Here is a 22,449-nt window from a genome sequence, read left to right on the forward strand (position 1 = left end):
TTGGCAGTTTATAGCTAACCCTGTTGATTTTTTTCCCTCTTAGCATTTTTTACTCTCTTGCTTCCATGAATCTGCTTACCTTACTCCTCTTTCTACCTTTCTAAGGTTTTTCATTTTTGGTTTTGGTTTTGTTTTCAGTTATACTCTTACCTCTTGCTTAGTACTTTTTCTTGGGAAATCTCATTTACACCCTTGGCTTTAGTTCCCATCTTCATGGTAAAACCTCCTGAATCCAAATATTTACCTTAGATCTCTGTCCTATATTTTAAAAATCCAGTAGGTATTGTTCCCCAGATACTGCATGGCTACTCCTGATAGACATTCTTCTTACCTCCCAGCATGATCCCCTTACACTATAACCAGAGGTAACATATTCAATGCATCAGTACTTACTGGCACACCATTGCCCCCTATTGTTGCTTTAAGAAGATGTTATTCATTTAATAAAACTAGGACTCTACAGAGTTTTATAATGGTAATAAAATTTTCCGATGTTCCCTCCATCCAACTGGTCTCATGTAAACTCTTTCTTCCTGGCAGTATAGTAGAAAAAGAATGGTTCTTTGAGTCATATAGAAATAGATTGTGATACTGATTATCCCTTTAGTAACTGTGCTAACTGTAGAAGTTACTTAACTTCTCTGCAGCTCAGTTCCTCATCTCTCTTACAGAGGTACAATGAGGGCTAAGTGAGAAAATGTGGTGTATAAATACACTTGGACTGCATAAAAGTTACTCAGTAAATGTCATCTTCCCTCCCTTCCGCCCTTTCTTTCCTCTCCAGGTTATTGTTCCAGCCATGCTTTAAACAACTAAACCCAGTTTCTAAATTCCACCTAAAAGTGCTTAACCAGACCATAGGTAGGAAGAGGAATTTTTGTTTAGCTTAGGTAATTTAGGAACAAGTCAGACAGACATGGCAGCTTTGCGAACTCATTCACCTGGCATCAGAACACCTCAGAACACAGAAGCCAGGTTGCTGGGCCGTGCAGAGATCCCCAGGGCAGCACACGTCTGGCCAGGAGCTTGGGGTATACAGCTGGTCTTAGTCTCTCTCTGCTTATCTTGGCCTCGACAGTCAATTACGATTTATGTCAACTTCACTGCTTTCCTTTAGCTTCCCTCTCCCAGGATCGCTATTTTGTGGCTCACCCCCAGCATTTAGTGACTTCTTTCCTGTCATAATATTCGTAACCTTTAGACATCTAAGTTACATACAGGAATTATAGGATTTGGAGAATCATGGCATCAATTTCATCCTTCAAATTTTAAATTTCTGTCCCTATAGTTGCCACCTGTAATCTGTAATGGTTGGTTATCAATTTCAGGTTCTCAATGGATAATGTTAGATTATTTTTAATTTCTCTCTGATTATCTAGCAAAAACTACTGATAGACTTTCAGGAGGATACTCATTTGGAGGTGGTTTGGGGTTAGAATTATTTTTTTTAAAGTAGAATAGGCTTATTACATTTTAAGGAAACCAAATCTATAAATCAAATAAAGGTATAAAAGGACTTATTTAAAAATAGCAAATCCCCATAGTACATTGATATGATTTATTTACAGAAATTCATTGTATAATTTTTGTGCATATCTCTGCTATTCAAAAGTATAGGCCTTTGACTTCTCACCTAAAAAAAGAAACAACCCCTTGAGTGATTTCTACATCTCCTGTTTCTCTCTATTCCAATCCATATTTCACACAGTTGTCAGGATTTATCTTTCAAATTCATAGGCCTAAACCATTGCTCCCTTGTGCAAAACACACACATTCATGAGGATGTGGATTTCATCTGTTTTGTTTACTGCTACAACCCCAGGGTTAAACATGCAGTAGATGCTCAATAAATATTGGTTCAATAAATAAATCTTACTGTAAAATAACATAAATTGTCCTTTTTTGGTATAATTTTCCAGTGTTATATTCTCCTTTACAAACTCTAAATGAAAACTCTTTTTATAAAATAATTTAGAACATGTTAACAAGTTCTGAATATAAATTCTGCTTTAAATATACTTTCTTTAAAAGAAATTTGTTTAGGGGCGCCTGGGTGGCTCAGTGGGTTAAGCCGCTGCCTTCGGCTCAGGTCATGATCCCAGGTCCTAGGTTCGAGCCCCGAGTCGGGCTTTCTGCTCAGCAGGGAGCCTGCTTCCTCCTCTCTCTCTGCCTGCCTCTCTGCCTGCTTGTGATTTCTCTCTGTCAAATAAATAAATAAAATCTTTAAAAAAAAAAAAAAGAAATTTGTTTAAATGTTTAGTTTGATTTCTATTTATTGACCCTAAAATAATTAATTTATTGATTGATTTTAATTGATTTAAAAAAAAATTTTTTTAATCTATTTACAGATCACAAGTAGGCATAGAGGCAGGCAGAGAGAGAGAGAGGAGGAGAAGGAGGCAGGCTCCCTGCTGAGCAGAGAGTCCGATGTGAGGCTCGATCCCAGGATCCTGGGATCATGAACCAAGCCGAAGGCAAAGGCCTTAACCACTGAGCCACCCAGGCGCCCCTTAAAAAAAATTTTATTTTTTTTAAATTTTTTTAATTTTTTTTTTTTAAAGATTTATTTATTTGTCAGAGAGAGAGGAGAGCAAGCGAGCACAGGCAGACAGAATGGCAGGCAGAGGCAGAGGGAGAAGCAGGCTCCCCGCCAAGCAAGGAGCCCGATGTGGGACTCGATCCCAGGACACTGGGATCATGACCTGAGCCGAAGGCAGCTGCTTAACCAACTGAGCCACCCAGGCGTCCCTAAAAAAAATTTTAATTCAAGTATAATTAATATACAATGTTATCCTAATTTCAGGTGTACAACATAAATACTCAATAATTCTATATGGTACTCAGTGCTTATCACAGTAAGTATATGCAATCTTCTTCACCTATTTTACCCATCCTCTCACCCACCTCCCCTATGGAAAACATGTTTGTTCTCTATATTTATTTATTTATTTATTTATTTATTTTTTAAAGATTTTATTTATTTATTTGACAGACAGAGATCACAAGCAGGCAGAGAGGCAGGCAGAGAGAGAGGAGGAAGCAGGCTCCCTGCCGAGCAGAGAGCCAGATGCGGGGCTCGATCCCAGGACCCTGAGATCACGACCTGAGCGGAAGGCAGCGGCTTAACCCACTGAGCCACCCAGGCGCCCCTATTCTCTATATTTAAGTCGGTTTCTTTTGTCTCTTTTTTCATTATCAGGATCTGATGTGCTTACTATGTGCCATGTGTCCTGTTGCTTCTTAAGCCAATCCGTTTCTCGTACTGTTCTCAAATTTGTATTTTATTTGAAGAGATCAATCACTTCACTTATATGGCATGAGTTTTGTCATTTTCATTTGTTGCTTCATTCACAACACCGAGACAATCTTATGAGGCAAGTACAGTTATCATCCATTTTACAGATGAGCAAACGGAGGCAATAAGAAGTTAAGGAATATGCTCTACTTCATACAGCCTTAAACGGTAGTTCTGGGCTTTAAACTAGAAGATTTAACTCCAGAACATGCACTTCAACCACTAGACTCTGCAGCCTTTATTACATATACATGTTTGCTACCCTTCGTGCCTATCTAACACTGTAACTTTAAATAGGGGACTCTAAATAACGCATAAAATAAATAGGGACAAAAGGAAAAGCTTTAATTTCCCAGTAATCTCCCTAATAATTTATGGGAACTAGCTGATAAAACATGGAGATAAGCAAGTGATAGCCCAAGAAGACTTTTAGCAACTTATTTAGCATCAGAAAAATTGAAAAACACCAATATTCTTCCCCCCTTCTTGGCATTTTGTGATATTTTTTTCTCTTAACCCACTAAATCTCAAGTGAGGTTTACCAGCTTTCATTTATTGACAAATCTTATCTAGAAAATAACATTTTCAGACAGCTACAAAAAAGTATGAAATGATCTTTGTATTCCACATTAGATAAAAAATGTTCCATAATTGTAAAAACTCTTTCATAATCACAAGTAAATTAAGATTAAAATAAAAAAATAATTCCAGAAGATGGACTTCCTGTCATAACCTATAAAAACTACCCACTGCTTCTAGAGAACTAAATACCAATATAAATTATATGTGGAAGAGTTCCAGCAAAAATGAGTTAATTCCACTACAAAAGAAAATGTGTATTTTGCCTCACACTAAAAAAAATGACAAAAATTCACATAAACAAAATCAGATTTTAAGAGAGGAAAATATTTGCAATATATTTAAGAGAAAAAAGGCTGGTTTTCGCGCTATAGAAATATCAGTTACAAAGTTTTAAGAAAAATCCAACACAATAAAAAGGTAGGCAAAAAAAAAATCACTATGTAAACTACAGAAGAGTATGTGACTAATATCCATATGAAACAATGCTTAATCTCTCTAGTAGCCAGTAAAATGCAACCTGAATTTATATCCAGCAGAATGAGAAAAATAAGGAAAGAGTGACTGAAACTTATTTCTGGTGGCAATGTGGGGAATGGATATTTACATACCTATGGCAATCTCAATCATCATAGCTTTCCAGTACAATATTCACCTATTAATTTTAGAAAGTCATATGCATCACATTATGGATAATGGTAAAAATTGGAACAAGCTCTATGCAGGGCAATTTTACAAATTCTACCAAAATTACAAAAGGCATAACAGTGTATATAGCATTTCCACTTGGCTTATGATATGCTTGCATAGATGCAAACCAATCTATACTTATCGTCATTTAGAGTAGCATTGTTTGTGATAGCAAAAGACTAGAAGTGATATAAATCCATACAATAGGCTATTAAGGAGTTTACAGAAAATGAAAATAAAATAGGAAAGTTCCTCACAAACAGATATAAAATTATATCCAATATTTTCTACCAGGCGAGAAAAAAGGTATTAAACTGTTCCCAAATATGTTATTATGTAAAAAATAAAAAGAAAAGAAAAGAAAAGAAAAAAATGTATGGGTGTGTACATATATATACTGGGAAAATATCTCTGAGAATTTATGTAATTGATAATACCAGTTACCTCCTTCTAGAGAGGGAAACTGATTGGTTGGCGGTAGAGTTGGAAGAAAATTTTTCAATTTATATCATTTAGAGGCTTATGACTTTTTAACTATATAATGTCATATATTAATATTGATTATTTTTTGTGTACGACAATGCTAATGTACTTAATGTCAGTGAGCTGTATACTTAAACATGGTACATTTTATATTATGTATATTTATCACAATAAAATGATTTTAAAATTACATGCTATATGAAAATAACATGATTTAAAAATTATATATATAATATATATTATATATAAATTTACATATATGAAGTGTATTTATATCCCAGCAAGCTTATATCTGTTATGTATCCTTTTGGAAATTTTTTTAATTTATTTTTTTAAAGATTTGTTTATTTATTTTATAGAGAGAGCATGTGAGCAGGGAGAGGGATAGACGGAGAGGGAGAGAGAGAATCTCAAGCAGACTACTTGCTGAGCATGGAGCCCAACACGGGGCTCAATCCCACTACCCTGAAATCATGACCTGAGCTAAAATCAAGAGTCAGATGCTTAACTGACTGAGTCACCCAGAGGTACCCTTGAGTATGTATCCTTTTGGAAATACAAGTAAATAAATGAGGATATTCAAGTTAACTCATACACCATTATATTAAGAGGTGAAAATTGTAAATAGAGTAAATCATCTCTAAGTGGGGATTGTTTAATAATCAGATATTATAGAATCTAATACAACCGTTAAAAAGAACACAGTGTAGGGACATCTGGGTGGATCAGTCAGTTAAGAGTCAGCTCAAGTCATGAACTCAAGGTCTTGGGATCAACCCCCACATCGGGATCCCTGCTCAGCAGGGAGTCTGCTTCTCCTTCATACTCTCCCTCTGTGCTCTCTCAATCTCTCTCAAATAAATAAATAAAATCTTTTTAAAAAAGAATACATTATAAATGGATAAACTATAATATGTCTGTACAAGGAAATATTACTCAATGTTAGAAGAAAATAAGCTATCAAACCATAAAAAGACAGGGAGGAAATTTAAATGTATATTATTAAGTGAAAGAAACCAGTCTGAAAAGGCTACATACTGTTTGATTTCAACTACATGACATTCTAGAAAAGACAAAACTACAGAGATAGTAAAAAGGTCAGCAGTTGTCAGGGATTAGGAGGCATGGAAGACAAAGGAGTTTTAGGATAGTGAAACTATTCTGTATGATACTATAATAACGAATGTCATTATACATTTATCTAGACCCATAGAATGTACATCAAGAGTAAAGCCAAATGTAAACTATGAACTTGGATGATAATAATATGTCAACACTGCTTGTAACAAATGTACCACTCTGGTGAGGGATATTGATGGTGTGGGAGACTATGCTTGTGTGGGGTCAGGTGATATATGGGAATTTTCTTTACTTTCCGCTTAATTTTGTTACAAATCTAAAACTGCTGTAAAAAATAAAGTCTATTTTAGGAAGAATTCTAAGAGAAAAAAGTGGAAGAAATGAAAAGAAAAAAATACATTATTCTATGATAGTTGACATGTAGAAGTTTCCATTGTACACAAAAACAATACACAAAAAGTGTTTTTTGGCAGCACCAATATTTCAACAGACAGAAGCTGGAAAAGCCATATAAATTTAACACCTGCTTTAAAGCATTAGAGCTGAAGAACCTATAAAACTAGTTGGGCTAAGTTTTCAGAGTGAGGAGAACCAAAGAGAAGTGAGCTGAGCATCAAAAGATCCTTTCTCTAGAAGCATTTGTCAATTTTATGACAGAAAATAAGAGTCTGAAAATCTGGGTTAAGTTTGATCAGAGGGCCACAATTGGAGAAAAACAAATAACAGGATTGGGTGGTCTGGAGATCCTACAGTAAACACTGGAGAATTGAGAAACCTTAAATGTACAGCTGATCCTTCCTTTGAATCATTTGGTGTATTGTAGTGCATCATGGCACAGAAAACTAGAATTTTAGATAAAAACCTCTGAAACACAGAGTAAAATGTCCTGCCTTATCAATAAATTCATGAGGGGGAAGAATCATAGTAAACACACCAAGATTTCAGTTGAAAATCTTAGTGAGCTACATATTAGAAACAGAAAACAACCAGAGATAGACTGAAAACCCAAACTCTACTCATCTTAATCCCTGAAAAAATTAGGTGGAATATTTTTTCTACTTTCCTTGCCAAGATATTATCACCTCAAGACTCTAAAATTACTTAAAGAAACAGATTCAAAATGACCAAAATATAAGAGAATAAACAGACAGTAAGAATAGATGTGTAGGTAATCAATGTACTAAAGACAAGAACTTTAGAATAACTATGATTGATATGTTAAAGAAAATAGTGGAAAAGGTGGACAAGATAGGTTGGATGAAAATAAATAGAATTTCAGCATAAATTAGAATTTATAAAAAAGGACCAAATAGATATTCTATAATCAAAAATGTAGTATCTGAAATTCAGAATTCAATAAATAAATTTAAAATCATATTAGAAATTGGATAGTGAACTGGAAGACAGGTCAATAGGAAATATCCAATTAAAGTAGAAAGAAAAAGAATATAAAGAATAGAGTATAAGAGAAATGTGTGCACAGTGAAAAGATCTACGTAGCTGAAGTTCCAGAAAGAAGGGAGAAAGAATGGGATTGAAACAGTATTTGCAAAGATGATGGCTAAGAATATACCAAAACTGATGAAAGCTCTAACTCAGAAATTCAGGAAAATTTGCAAACTATGGGAAAACAACTGGAAAGAAAACCACACTTAGATGTATCATAAAGTGGTGAAAATAAAAAATGAAGAGATAATCTTAAAAGGCTATAAACAACAACCAAAAACAGCTCAATTAAAAATTAGGGAAAGGATTTGAATAAACATTTATCTAAAGAAGATATATGCAGGGGAATAAGCACATGAAAAGATGTTCAAGCACTCATCACTAGATAAATGGAAATCAAAACCACAATGAGATACTATTTCATATCCATTAAGATGGGGACCATGAAATGGGATATTATTCCACCTTAAAAGGAAGAGAATTCTGACACTAGCTACAACATGGACAAAGCTGAAAGACATTATAAGCCTTTCACAAAAGTACAAATACTATATTATTTGATTCCATTTAGTCTACTCCAGAGTAGTCAGATTCAGAAAGACAGAAAGTAGAATGGTGGTTTCCAGGGGCTAGAAGAAGGGAAGGAGAATGGGAAGTTAACTGCTTAATGGACACAGAGGTTCAGTTTTGTAATATGTAAAGAGTTATGGCCATGGTTGGTGGTGATGATTGCAAAACAAAGTGAATGTACTGAATAACACTAAACTGTCCCCTTAAAAATGGTTAGGATGGTAAATTTTATGTTACGTGCATTTTACCATCATTTAAAATCAACTTTTAAAATATTTTTAAAATCCTTTAAACAATAAAACAGTCATCAAAGGAGCACCCATAAGACTGATGACTTTCCTCCCAAAGTAAAGAATGGAGCTACAACATAATGGAATGATAACCTCTGAACCACTGAATAAAATTCTATGACCAGTAAAAAATAATGTTCAGAAACAAAGATGAAATAAAAAGTTTCAGAGAAATAAAAACTGAGAAAATTTATTTCTAGCACATTGGCACTAAATGAAATGCAAAAGAGAGTCCTTCAGGCATGAGATAATGTATTCCCTAAGGGAAACACAGACACATAGGAAGAAATGAAAAGACAGACTGGTGTCAGAATTGTTCAAGTATGATAGCCATGTGAAAGCAAAGAAGGAACACAGGAGAAGGACTGCGTTTCTCCCAACAGAGGCAAATAAAGTATTTGTCAACCTACTATGAGAAATCATTTATGAGATTACTACATGAAATAGTAATAGGCCATATATATTTGATAGGATTACCCAGTAATAAAAATTTCCTTAACCAAGATACATTAAATTGAATTAGTTATTCAAATTAGGGGAAGTTTCGGGGAGTTATAATGATATTCTGAGAATAAGTAAAGCTGAGTTAAAAATATGGAACTATGCAAATTAATCTGAAAAACAATTCTATTATTGGATTGATATATGAGAAGATAAGGTAAAGAAAAAAGGAACTATATGAAAAAGGATTCACAAATTCATTTGGCCTCTAAAGTTGAGTTATCTCCATCAGGGCTCCCAATGACTGACTGACAGAGATATCTAAAAGCTTTTTCTCCCTCAGTCATCCTCCTCCCAGGCTTTTCAGCAGCATTTCACATAGCCAATCTTTATGAATCTTCCTACTCTTTAGTTTCTTTAGAAAACAAGAAAAAACAGAAATACTGGAAGCCATTTTTCCTTTTACTGCTGACTATTGCTTAGTTTTTGTGGTTGATTTCTCATTCTCTAAACAGAATTTTGATGACTGAATATTGGTCCTAGAAATTGTACCTATGGCAATATTCCCCTTCCATTCTGTACATGTTTTCTGCCTGGTGTAATCCTGGTGGCTTCAACCACTATGTCTATTCAGAGAAATCTTCTAGTCCTACCTCCAGTTCTGTATTTCCACCAATCCTGCTATCCTCAACCTTTTGCTATCCTCAAGGCACCTAAACTACATATTCCAAACTAAAGTTACCATTTTCACATCATCGACTTAAAGTTAACTGCTCTTCTCTTAATGTTCCAGATCTCAAATAATGGGGCCACTACTTATCCAAAGTTCCTGTAGAATCCAGCAAAGAGGGTGTTGGTTTCAAATCACAGTCCTATCCTTACTGCCATCATTTTAGTTTGAGTCCTCAATTCCCCAGTTGCATGACTGCAACCATCAGTCTCCTGGGCTCTCACCCCCAGACTTTCTCAACAGCCTTCCAGATGTTTTTCCTTTTTAAAATAATTCTTCTTTTAACTTTTTCAATACCTTTCAAATTATGGTCTTCTTCATTTCCTTCTGAGCTAAAATTGATGCTGATGCTGATTCTTGCCAAGGTGTTTCTAAAGACATTTTTAGATTTTTCTCTCCTTTAATACAGGACAGGCCAACTAAACTATTTTAAAAGTCTGAACTTGGAATTCCAAAATTCTTTCACCTTAAAGTATAAGCTTGTGTATCACTGTATGACATCCCAAGATAAAAAGTCTAAATTTATAAACCAGATTCATTAGGCTTTCATTCATACTTTTTATCTGAGTGTTTTTGAGTTATTGTTTGGCATTCTTATTAAAGTGTGTGATTCCAAATGTATAAACATTTGATACAGTTTGCATGTGAGGTGTTTTTCATCCATGACTTGTCATTTATAAAGCCTTAAAAAAAAGGGAAGAAACTACATTTGGCTTATAAAGTTCTTTAGGAATCTTTACTGTTAAGCAGCTGAAACACAATTTTAAACAATATGTATAATTATAGAAATTTCTACTATAATAAGATTTTAAATATGAAGATATGTATAATTTCTAAAATATTTTTGTGGATACTGCCATCATTCCATATAGATTTTTCTTTGCAGAACATTTTCTGACTCTGTTACAATCTCCAAGATACATTTGAGGACAAAGAATCAACTCCAAACACTTTAATACTGAACAATGAGATTTTCAAAGATTCTTCTTGCCATTCAAATAATCTTATTTACCCTTTTCACATTCTTAAGTCTTTTTAAAAATCCATTCACCCAAACATTACATGTTCTTATCATTGACCCTTCTGTTTCATTTCTTGAAAATGTCAGTGAGTACAGATGAATGGAAAGTTCCTGCTTAATGTCTGGATTTCATTTGATATCGCCTTGAAATTTTGAAATGTAACCTTCAAAAGTGAATGTAATTTCATTCTATTTCTTAAAAGCATGATTATAATATAATTCCTATTAATGGTTTATGAGAGGAATTAACACATTTTTTCAGTGGTTTAATGTGTTACCAGGTATAGGGAGATTCTTACTCTTTTTAGAAAGGAATATATTGTTGAGTTAGGTCTCTAAGTATAAGTCCTAGAAAAGATACAATATTTAAACTCATCTTTCTGACCAAAATCATTTCACTATTATTGACAGAAAATTTGTTTCCTGAAATCCATAGTCACCATTTTTCTTCCTAACTACTTTTGTGATGTGATATAGTTAACACAAATAGTACTAAATATGAATTTTAAATTACCAGACTATTTTGTAATTATATAGTAAAATTCCCAGAACACTACTGAATTCTATATACTTAAGCATAGTAAAATAACATAGTATCTACTTGCTAGTTATTCCTGTCTCTGCAGACTTCTAGGTTGTGACCACTTTGACTTGCATTTTTTTCATGTAGCGGGCTCCTTTAAAAAAAAAAAAAAGAAAATTTAAAAAATTTTAATTAACTGTACTTATAAATTGACAAATGCATCTAAATGAACATAATAAGCAAGAATGGAATGTGAAGAGCTTAATCAAATGTAGTTCTGATTGTCAGGTTATACATCCTAATCAGAATAATTCCACAAACACTACCATTTTAAATATTTGAGCTGTGAATATATAAACTCAATGTGGAAAAGAAGGGTGATATTATTGTCCAATATTCCTTCTAAAAACAATTAAGTATCTGCAAGGAAAATTTTTTGCATAGTGATCTTCCTCCTTGCCTCTTTTATTCCTAATAACTGAATAATAAATGTGAAATGTTATTTTCACTTGTTCTTAAAAATTATAAAACAGAATTTCTTTTAAAATATTTCATAATTTAGATTCTTACAGGTCTGATTTGCCTTTCCTCTAATTATTCTGAATGAATAAAATTTATGCTCTCACTATTACACCTTAAACCCTGATTTGGTAATCCCCAGTGATCATTAAAACAAAGTGCTTTGACACTGGCATTTATTATGTGCGTGTGTATTCATAGCTAAATGTGTTCAATATATTACAATTAAAATAACTGAGCCTAAAATATCCATTCGCATTTGTAATAATCAAATTCATTTTTAAAAAGTGACTATAGTGAGATTAATGCAGATATGCACATTTATTTAGTATTGTAGTTTGTACTCTGTAACATTACAACCCATGATTGACATGGGGGATAAAGAAGAAAATGACACTTTGAAGTTATTTGTTTGAATACTTAATGTAAAGTCTTTATATTTATAAAACCGAAGAATCTCAGTATAATTATTAAATATATGTTAGGACAATAGAAAACATCCATTTATCAATGGAAGAGAGAGAAGTATCTAGATGATACATAGAGTCAGGCTGAGCCTGGTGTGTTTTAGGAATCATACAGGAAAGCTTTATCAATATTATTTAGTGCTATTTCCTAAAAAGAAATTTTAAAAAGGGAATGAAAGGACCAAGAAAATATTCAGAATCTGCTTAATAAAGCCAAATGTACATAGTAACACACACACACACACACACACACACAAAAAATCTTTTTCTTGAAATTAGGACTCTAAAGGGTACTTTGGAAAATAAAAACTGAATTGAAAATACATAAATCACAGTTAATATGCTGGAGATTATGTTTATTTAATTGATGCAATTATTTACTTGTATAAAATGCACAATCTTAAGAAAAGCTTAGCAAACCACGTGTTTAGGCAGAAGTAATTTTCTGATTACAAATGCATTATTAAAATGAAATAGGAATTAATAATTTTTATAGTTAGTCTTAATACCTTTGTCTTTTAACTTTTATACTAAAACTAAAAATGATTTACCTATCACAATTACAGGTTACATAATGAAATGCTTACAGCCTTATACATTATCCTGAATTTCATAGAAATACAAAGATACAGTCTGGTTAAATACCATTTAATATAGTCTAGAGTCTAGATTAGAAAACTGGAATCATCTATTGTAACTTCTTAATCTGTAAAGTGGCAATAATAATTAACCTTAAGTGTCTCATAAATAGTCTTAAAAAATAATATAAAATAAGTTCTTTTTTGTAAGATTTTATTTATTTATTTGACAGAGAGAGCAAGAGAGCACAAGCAGGGAGACAATGGGGAGAGAGAGGGAGAAGCAGACTCCCTGCTGAGCAGGAAGCCGGATGTGGGCTCAATCCCAGGACCCTGGGATCATGACCTCAGCCAAAGGCAGGCGCCCATAAAATAAGTTCTTAACAGCTAAGTACACTTTTTAGGAGAACATCTTCGCTCTTATTTTGTTCTACTGTAACAAGTAAAATTACAAGCCTAACATATATTATTCCACTGCCCAAAAAAGTGATATACACTTAAAAGTAAATTATTATATTCTTGTTTTCTGTTCTCGTTGTTACTTTGTTAAATGAAAGCAATATGTCTGAAGTATTAATATTATTATTGTAGTTATATTATTACACTATATGATATTATACTATGTATAGTATACTGTATTATACTATTTTAATAGTTATATTAGTATATTATAATTATATTATTATAGTATGATATATAGTTACACTATTTTAAGAATGAATAGACTTGCTTTTATTATTTGCAAATCACTGGAATTGGGCCTTGTCTTGGCAAGTGGACAAACACTCATCAGGGAAGGGAAATAATGTTAGGAGGACACACACTCTTTTAAACACAGTTTATTTATCTTTTACAAGAGACCCAATGTATATATTTACAGGTAAGACCACATTTTTAAGGCCAGTGTTGAAGAGGAAAAAAAACTTTTGGCTGCAACAGAGATCAGCATAGCAGCCTTGAAGATAACCTTTTACTTAATAACTTAAGATGCTTAAAAGAAAAATAATTTTCAAGAGCTTTTTTTTCAGCATTATCACTGTTACTTTTGGTCCAGGGTAAGCCTGGCTAAGCGCCTAAGGCCCCAGGTTAAAGTCCATTTTAAAAGCTTTAGTGGGAGAACTTATATATAGAAGCATTGTGTGCAAGTCTTTTGAAAGTTTTCTTGCTTTGGGCTACACTTATTTTATGGTATTTCTGGTTTCCAGTTTTTTAGTCAACAGTCTTGAAATATTACCTCCTCACTTGGTACCTAAATTGTATGTAAATGATGACAAAAAAAAATCATGTTATAAATTAAATAGATGTTAATTCTCACTAGCTAGATCTCCTATTACAACACTTTTCTTCCCAAACTTTCCATATCTTTTGATGGCCTGCGCTGCATTTAATCCTAGCTTGACCTGCCTCTTCCATCTGCTACTCAAAAGTAGAAAGTGCACATCAACAGTCCTTAAAGTATAAATTACTACTTAAAACATGGACTCCCGCGGGGCAAGTCCTTGTTCCATCAGGCTTCTAACCAGTGTCTGTCACTCTGTAGATGCTCTAATATTTAACAAGTGTTGATACAGCACTTGGGCTATGACAACATAATAAATAAGCCAGATTCGGATGCCAAGCACCACAACTCCAAGCTTTAAATTTCAATTATATTTAAATGAGATTGCCTAATGTGTTTAAATGTTCATTAAAATTAACCTTTCATATCCAAAGGGCACAGTGTGTGTTCCTGATAACACTAAAATTTTAGACTTAAGTTTCCAACTACGACTGAATAAATGAAACACTTAAAGGACTTGAAATGTCAAGAAAGCTCTGAAATAGTGTTTCTGTGATGTGATTACTAATAGTCATGGACTATTTAATGCCAATAATGTTCTCAGAGCTAATGATGTATAGGTGCTGCATATCAAAGAAACTTGATAATATTAATCCAGGCAAGAATTACGGCAGGGAACGTATTTAGGTTAAATTACAAGGTTGAAAGAAATTTTAAATAGCCATAGTCTCTTCATTATCTTAGGGGGAATTTCACCAGAGCCGTCCTTAGCAAGTGAGGATATTTTGAAGGTCACCAGTATCTTCAGAAAATTCATTAGAATTTGTTGTCACATCCTACAGGTATTGATCTATAAGAATTAGAGAGGGAGGGCTTTCCAGAAAATGTGAAACTAAACACCCAACACTGGATTTGTGAGATCTGAGTAGAGCAAAGGATGTCTTAGTAGTGGCAATGTAAGTCATTTGGTTTTAAAGACAGAGCTTGAAAGTCCAGATATGAAGACATTTCAGAAACTAGAGAGTAAAACAGAATTCCCAATATGAGGCTAAGGCTTTCCAGGTGCTGCCTGTATAGCCTCTCAAATAAATTATGAATAAACTCCAAAAGAGCTTATCACTGAAGGCCAGAGATCGAAAGCAGATTTAAGCATAATCTGAGACAGGATATGACAGAAGTGTGCACATTTTACTACAGGAACCAGGGTGGGGGAGCAGTCAGCACACTGTGTAAATTTGGGAAGCCTTCTGAATCAGCGATCAGTCAGTGCCTTAGATGCCCTAAGGACTTTATACATTTTATTCAATTTTAATTGAATTTCAGTAAACAAAATCAGGATTCTTTAAGTTTCTTCCATGCACATATTTTACTTTAAAGTCTGGTAAAAAGACAGAAAAAATGGCAGAGCTTCATATCACTATAAGCCTTTTGTATTCTTTTTATATTTACTCCCCTCTCCAAATCCCTTAAACTTTCCAGGGAGGGGAAGGAATAGACAAGTATGGAACTGCTTACATTTGAGGTTTAATTTGTTATGCCATCTAGTCCATTCTTTCTTTCTTGTCTAATATAAAATTTCATCGGTGAGACAGACACAAGGATAATTGAAGACAAAAAACAAAATTGCTTGGAAAGCAATAAACTGAGTATTTTGAATCAGAATAACAAAGGAGACCTTTTGCAGTATATTGGATCATAAATATTCAGAAGTGTCCCCCCCCTCCCCGCCCCAGTATTTCCATGGGAGGTATATACCACTGATATTGCGTTTGACTCTGTGACTTGCTCTGGCCAACAGAACAGGGGCCAAGTAATGGTGGACCAGTTCTGATCCTAGACCTTAAAAGGCCTGTGTGTTTCTGACCATACCATTATAGCCCTGCCATGTTTAAGAACTATGCATTGAACATGTCCAGATTAGCCCACTGGTTCTAGGAGTAAAATGAGAGATTAGAGCAGAGTTATTACAGCAGAGGCATCATAGATCAGCTGACTTCCATCTGACCTCCAGACATGAACAAAACCAAATGAAATCAGCAGAGCCACCCAGGGAAGCCCAGCCTGACTTGACAGATTCCCAACCAAGCCCCAGACACTTGGGTTACATAAATGCTTATTACTGTAAGCCAGTGAGATTTTTGTTGCTGTCTGTTTTGCAGCATTATTATAGTAATAGCTAAGTGATACATCTCAGATAAGGGGGTCAAGAAAGGCCTCACAGAAAAGGTAACATGTAAGCAGACACCTAAGGAATAAGAAAGACCTGTGTATGTAAACAGCTGATAAATTTGAGGAACAAAGATTGACATTCAAAACGGCACTAAGCCATATAGTGTACCAGAGGAACTAAATAATGTCCAGTATGGCTGAGCCTAATCAGCATGGAAAAGAGTAACCCAACGATAGATTAAGACAGAAGGACGTGACAGATCAGACCTTGTATGCTCTGGAAGGAAATAATTTTTTTAAATTTTCAAGAGCCAACAGAATCTTCAGATTACCTGTTTAAGCCTAACTTAAAAGTGGAAAATGAGTTAGAAGAGAGGACAAGGAATACTTTACTTGAAAATGTACTTATATGGCAAGCATATTGGTTTTACTTTAATTTTATGCATTATATGCGCTGTTGAACAACATAGATTGAAACTGTGTGGGTCCATTTATATGAGGCTTTTTAACAGTACAGTACTGTAAATGTGTTTTCTTTCTTATGATTTTTCTAGTAATATTTTCCTTTCTTTATTGTGAGAATAAAATACATAATACATATAGAAATATGTATTAATCAAATATTTACATTATTGGTGAGGCTTCCATTCACTAGGAGGCTACAGTAGTTATGTTTTGGAAAAGTCAAAAGTTACATGCAGATCTTTTTTAATCTTATTTATTTATTTGAGAGAGAGAGAGAGAGAGAGAGAGAGAATGAGCCGTGCGGAGGGGCTCAGGGAGAGAGAGAAGCAGACTCCCTGCTGAGCAGGAAGCCCAATGTGGGGCTTGATCCCAGGACCTGGAGATCATGACCTGAGCTGAAGTCAGATGCTTAACCGACTGAGTCACCCAGGTGCCCCAAATGTAGATTTTTAACTCTATGGGTATAAGGTGGTTGGTGCCCCTGATACCCACATTGTTCAAGGGTCAACTATCTATTAGCAGCTTTGAAAGTTCTGCTGCAGATCAGAGACCCTTTCATATTTCCCCAGTACTACTACCTGTGGGTCTGGTGTGACAGATAGGAGGAGGAGCCCTTGCAGTCTAACCAGTTTTATAGAACATTTTGCTGATCTCTTAGTCTACTTTTATTGGTGTAATAGTGTATATAATTTTCCTTCCCCGGTGGTATCTTTATGGCACTTCTACTCTCTTTTAATATTCCATTGAGTGACATAGTCCAACAGAGTATATAATGTGCAGTGAAGGATACAAAAGAATATAAACAGGCCACTGTAACTAAATTTCACTGGCATTTCACATCAGCTTGTCCAGGTTTTATTGCTTTTTGTCAGTACTAAAGTGGTTGTCTGCTTCCTCACTAGTCTCTAGGACTCCGATTTTAGTTACTTCCAAAGCTGTAGTATAGTCTAGAGATAACTTTCTAAAACAATTCATCATGCATGCTTGACTTGGGGGAGCAAGGGTGCAGAAGAGGAGAACTAACATTTACTGAGTGCCTATTATATTGTAGATATCATCGTAGGTGGTTAGAGATGATACTTCTCGCAGGTTGGTTTCCCCTGCGGTAGATTCTGCCTAAGACATAGATTTGAGAATAACTGCTTTATTTGGGAGGCAATCCAATGGGACACCAGTATAAGAGTAAAGAATTGAAACAGGAAGTAATGAAGCCACTGCCACTCTGGGCAACTGAGACTTTATCTACATGGAATATAACTCAGGGGGATGAGAGAGGGGTGAGGAAGGTGAGTTATTTATTCTCCCACTCCCACCTATCAGTGACTGCAGCTGCACCTGGAAGAGTTAACATTCAGGCTGCACTGAACATCAGCTGAAAAAATGTTCTCAAGAGGATTCAGCAATGCTTGTGCTTAGATGCCATGGGCACACAGTAGAATGTGAAAGGTCAAGAGGACATGGATGGGCCCCCAACAGCCACAGAATCATCTTCTTATTTATTCCTTATTCATGTCACCATTTCAAAGAGACTTTTTCTGATCAATTAATTTGAGAACATAAACCCCAATTCTGTGTCACTTGTTCCTTTGCTCTTGAGCCTATATCACAATTCTTTACTATTAATTTGCTTCTTTCCTTACATATTTCCACATTTGTTCCTAGACTGAGCACAATGAGGTCAATAACTGAGTTGGTTTTGTTCAACATCTACTACAAAGGAGGAACCCAGTATTTTTTTGAATCAATTATTTAATGACAGCCCTATGGAGTAGGTGGTGTGCCTTTCATTACTGAAAGGGAACCCAAAGGCCATATTGGTGGTGACAGTATTCTAATCCAAGATGGTCTGACATAAAATCCCATACTCCTAACCACACTGCGATAATGACATCATGCCGTTTTCCTATTTGCTGCCTCAGAAAACTCAATTAATTCCTATTTGCTACATCATTAAATTTAAATTCCTCTGCCTAAATTTCAATTTCTTCAATAACCTGGCTAGTTAGACTATTCTTGTGTCTTAAAAACTTGTGCACAAATATAATATGGGATGAATGAAATGTTGCTTAAAACCGTATGTTAAAAGGACTTCCAGATTGTTTATTGTCAATAACTATTTTAATATGAGAAAACAGTGTCATCTGGTCTCCAAAATGTCCAACGTAAAGGCTAAATGAATGAAATAGATCAATCTGAGGAGGGTGTGACTTGTCCAGGTTTTTATTTTATTTTTTACATCAGAATGATGGTGTAATGCAAGACTGTCCCCAAAGCCAAAATAACTTAGACTCAAAGTAACTGAGTTCTATCAAACAGCAAAATTCCTCTTAACCATGCATAGGTAAGTGATTTTGCTTTAGATAGTTGGCCCTGAACAAAAATCACACAACTATACAAGCAAAGTGGAACCAGGAAAGACAAAGTTTAAAAATAACAGAACCACCAGCAAAAGAACCCTAATGTATTCCTTACTTATATCTGCTAAGGATGTAGAGATGCTTTCATTTGCATTATCTCAATTAAGCCTCAGGACAAGGCCTTTAATATCACTGTAAGGCCTGACAAAAGCAAGAAAAGAATTTAGCACGGAGTAAAGAAGCAACTGAGTACTAGGGTAAAAATTCACGTAAGAAATAATTAGGTAAACTCTACGCCAACAAATTTGACAATCTGGAAGAAATGGATGCATTCCTAGAAACATATAAACTACCACAACTGAACCAGGAAGAAATAGAAAGCCTGACCAGACCCATAACCAGTAAGGAGATTGAAACAGTCATCAAAAATCCCCAAACAAACGAAAGCCCAGGGCCAGACGGCTTCCCGGGGGAATTCTACCAAACATTTAAAGAAGAACTAATTCCTATTCTCCTGAAACTGTTCCAAAAAATAGAAATGGAAGGAAAACTTCCAAACTCATTTTATGAGGCCAGCATCACCTTGATCCCAAAACCAGACAAGGATCCCATCGAAAAAGAGAACTACAGACCAACATCCTTGATGAACACAGATGCACAAATTCTCACCAAAATACTAGCCAATAGGATTCAACAGTACATTAAAAGGATTATTCACTGTGACCAAGTGGGATTTATTCCAGGGCTGCAAGTTTGGTTCAACATCCACAAATCAATCAATGTGATACAACACATTAATAAAAGAAAGAATAAGAACCATATGATACTCTCCATAGATGCTGAAAAAGCATTTGACAAAGTACAGCATCCCTTCCTGATCAAAACTCCTCAAAGTATAGGGATAGAGGACACATACCTCAATATTATCAAAGCCATCTATGAAAAACCCACCGCAAATATCATTCTCAATGGAGAAAAACTGAAAGCTTTTCCGCTAAGGTCAGGAACACGGCAGGGATGTCCGTTATCACCACTGCTATTCAACATAGTACTAGAAGTCCTAGCCTCAGCAATCAGACAACAAAAGGAAATTAAAGGCATCCAAATCAGCAAAGAAGAAGTCAAACTACCCCTCTTCACATATGATATGATACTATATGTGGAAAACCCAAAAGACTCCACTCCAAAACTGCTAGGACTTGTACAGGAATTCAGTAAAGTGTCAGGATATAAAATCAATGCACAGAAATCAGTTGCATTTCTCTACACCAACAACAAGACAGAAGAAAGAGAAATTAAGGAGTCAATCCCATTTATAATTGCACCCAAAACTATGAGATACCTAGGAATAAACCTAACCAAAGAGACTAAGAATCTATACTCAGAAAACTATAAAGTACTCATGAAAGAAATTAAGGAAGACACAAAGAAATGGAAAAATGTTCCATGCTCCTGGATTGGAAGAATAAATATTGTGAAAATGTCTATGCTACCTAAAGCAATCTACACATTTAATGCAATTCCTATCAAAATACCAGCCATTTTTTTCAAAGAAATGGAACAAATAATCCTAAAATTTATATGGAACCAGAAAAGACCTCGAATAGCCAAAGGAATATTGAAAAAGAAAGCCAGAGTTGTGGCATCACAATTCCAGACTTCAAGCTCTATTACAAAGCTGTCATCATCAAGACAGCATGGTACTGGCACAAAAACAGACACATAGATCAATGGAACAGAATAGAGAGCCCAGAAATAGACCCTCAACTCTATGGTCAACTAATCTTCGCCAAAGCAGGAAAGAATGTCCAATGGAAAAAAGACAGCCTCTTCAATTTTCCTCTGGGAAAATTGGACAGCCACATGCAGAAAAATGAGATTGGATCATTTCCTTACACCACACACGAAAATAGACTCAAAATGGATGAAGGACCTCAATGTGAGAAAGGAATCCATCAAAATCCTTGAGGAGAACACAGGCAGCAACCTCTTCGACCTCAGCCACAGTAACATCTTCCTAGGAACATCGCCAAAGGCAAGGGAAGCAAAGGCAAAAATGAACTATTGGGATTTCATCAAGATCAAAAGCTTTTGCACAGCAAAGGAAACAGTTAACAAAACCAAAAGACAACTGACAGAATGGGAGAAGATATTTGCAACTGACATATCAGATAAAGAGCTAGTGTCCAAAATCTATAAAGAACTTAGCAAACTCAACACCCAAAGAATAAATAATCCAATCAAGAAATGGGCAGAAGACATGAACAGACATTTCTGCAAAGAAGACATCCAGATGGCCAACAGACACATGAAAAAGTGCTCCACATCACTCGGCATCAGGGAAATACAAATCAAAACCACCATGAGATATCACCTCACACCAGTCAGAATGGCTAAAATTAACAAGTCAGGAAATGACAGATGCTGGCGAGGATGCGGAGAAAGGGGAACCCTCCTACACTGTTGGTGGGAATGCAAGCTGGTGCAACCACTCTGGAAAACAGCATGGAGGTTCCTCAAAATGTTGAAAATAGAACTACCCTATGACCCTGCAATTGCACTGCTGGGTATTTACCCTAAAGATACAAACGTAGTGATCCGAAGGGGCACGTGGACCCGAATGTTTATAGCAGCAATGTCTACAATAGCCAAACTATGGAAAGAACCTAGATGTCCATCAACAGACGAATGGATAAAGAAGATGTGGTATATATACATAATGGAATACTATGCAGCCATCAAAAGAAATGAAATCTTGCCATTTGCGACGACGTGGATGGAACTAGAGGGTATCATGCTTAGCGAAATAAGTCAATCAGAGAAAGACAACTATCATATGATCTCCCTGATATGAGGGAGAGGAGATGCAACATGGGGGGTTAAGGGGGTAGGAGAAGAGTAAATGAAACAAGATGGGATTGGGAGGGAGACAAATCATACGTGACTCTTAATCTCACAAAACAAACTGAGGGTTGATGCGGGGAGGGGGGTTGGGAGGGGGGGTGGGGTTATGGACATTGGGGAAGGTATGTGCTATGGTGAGTGCTGTGAAGTGTGTAAACCTGGCGATTCACAGACCTGTATCCCTGGGGATAAAAATATATTATATGTTTATAAAAAATAAAATTTTTTAAAAAAAGAAATAATTAGGTAATAAAATGACTTTTTTTTTTTTTGAGAAAAGGGGTTGTAGAATGCATTGTTTGATCAAAATATTTGAAGCATTTTCCCATGCTATCAGGATCCTATAGGTGTCTTTTCTTTGGGACGATCATAGCTCTTGTCCCAATGTTAGCTGAGGCCATGTGACTTACTTTGGCTAATGGAATATAAGCCAAGGGAAAGTTTTACATCAGCCTCTGCTGCTACTAGTACTATTTGTTGTCTGTGGCAAACCCTAGCTTTAAGCTCCATTTTCTTTCTAGATTCTGGAACAGAGAGAATTCAGAGCAGAACCCCAGCCAATA

At 35.2% G+C, this 22,449-nt stretch overlaps 1 protein-coding gene across 6 annotated transcripts in view; it reads right to left on the reverse strand.

Annotated features, from left to right (window-relative positions):
- Positions 1-22,449, reverse strand: part of LRRC7 (leucine rich repeat containing 7) — a 575,277-nt gene that overhangs the window by 388,962 nt on the left and 163,866 nt on the right. The window contains exon 2 of one of the 6 annotated variants that reach the window (XM_047725078.1): positions 11,227-11,302. The exons of the other annotated variants lie outside the window; for them this stretch is intronic. Within the exon in view, the coding sequence (XP_047581034.1) occupies position 11,227 (1 nt within the window). The 5' untranslated portion in view covers positions 11,228-11,302. The remainder of the gene's footprint in view (positions 1-11,226; positions 11,303-22,449) is intronic. 6 annotated transcript variants of the gene reach the window in all.

This window comes from Lutra lutra, chromosome 4 (assembly GCF_902655055.1).
Source record: "Lutra lutra chromosome 4, mLutLut1.2, whole genome shotgun sequence".
Lineage (NCBI taxonomy): Eukaryota > Metazoa > Chordata > Mammalia > Carnivora > Mustelidae > Lutra > Lutra lutra.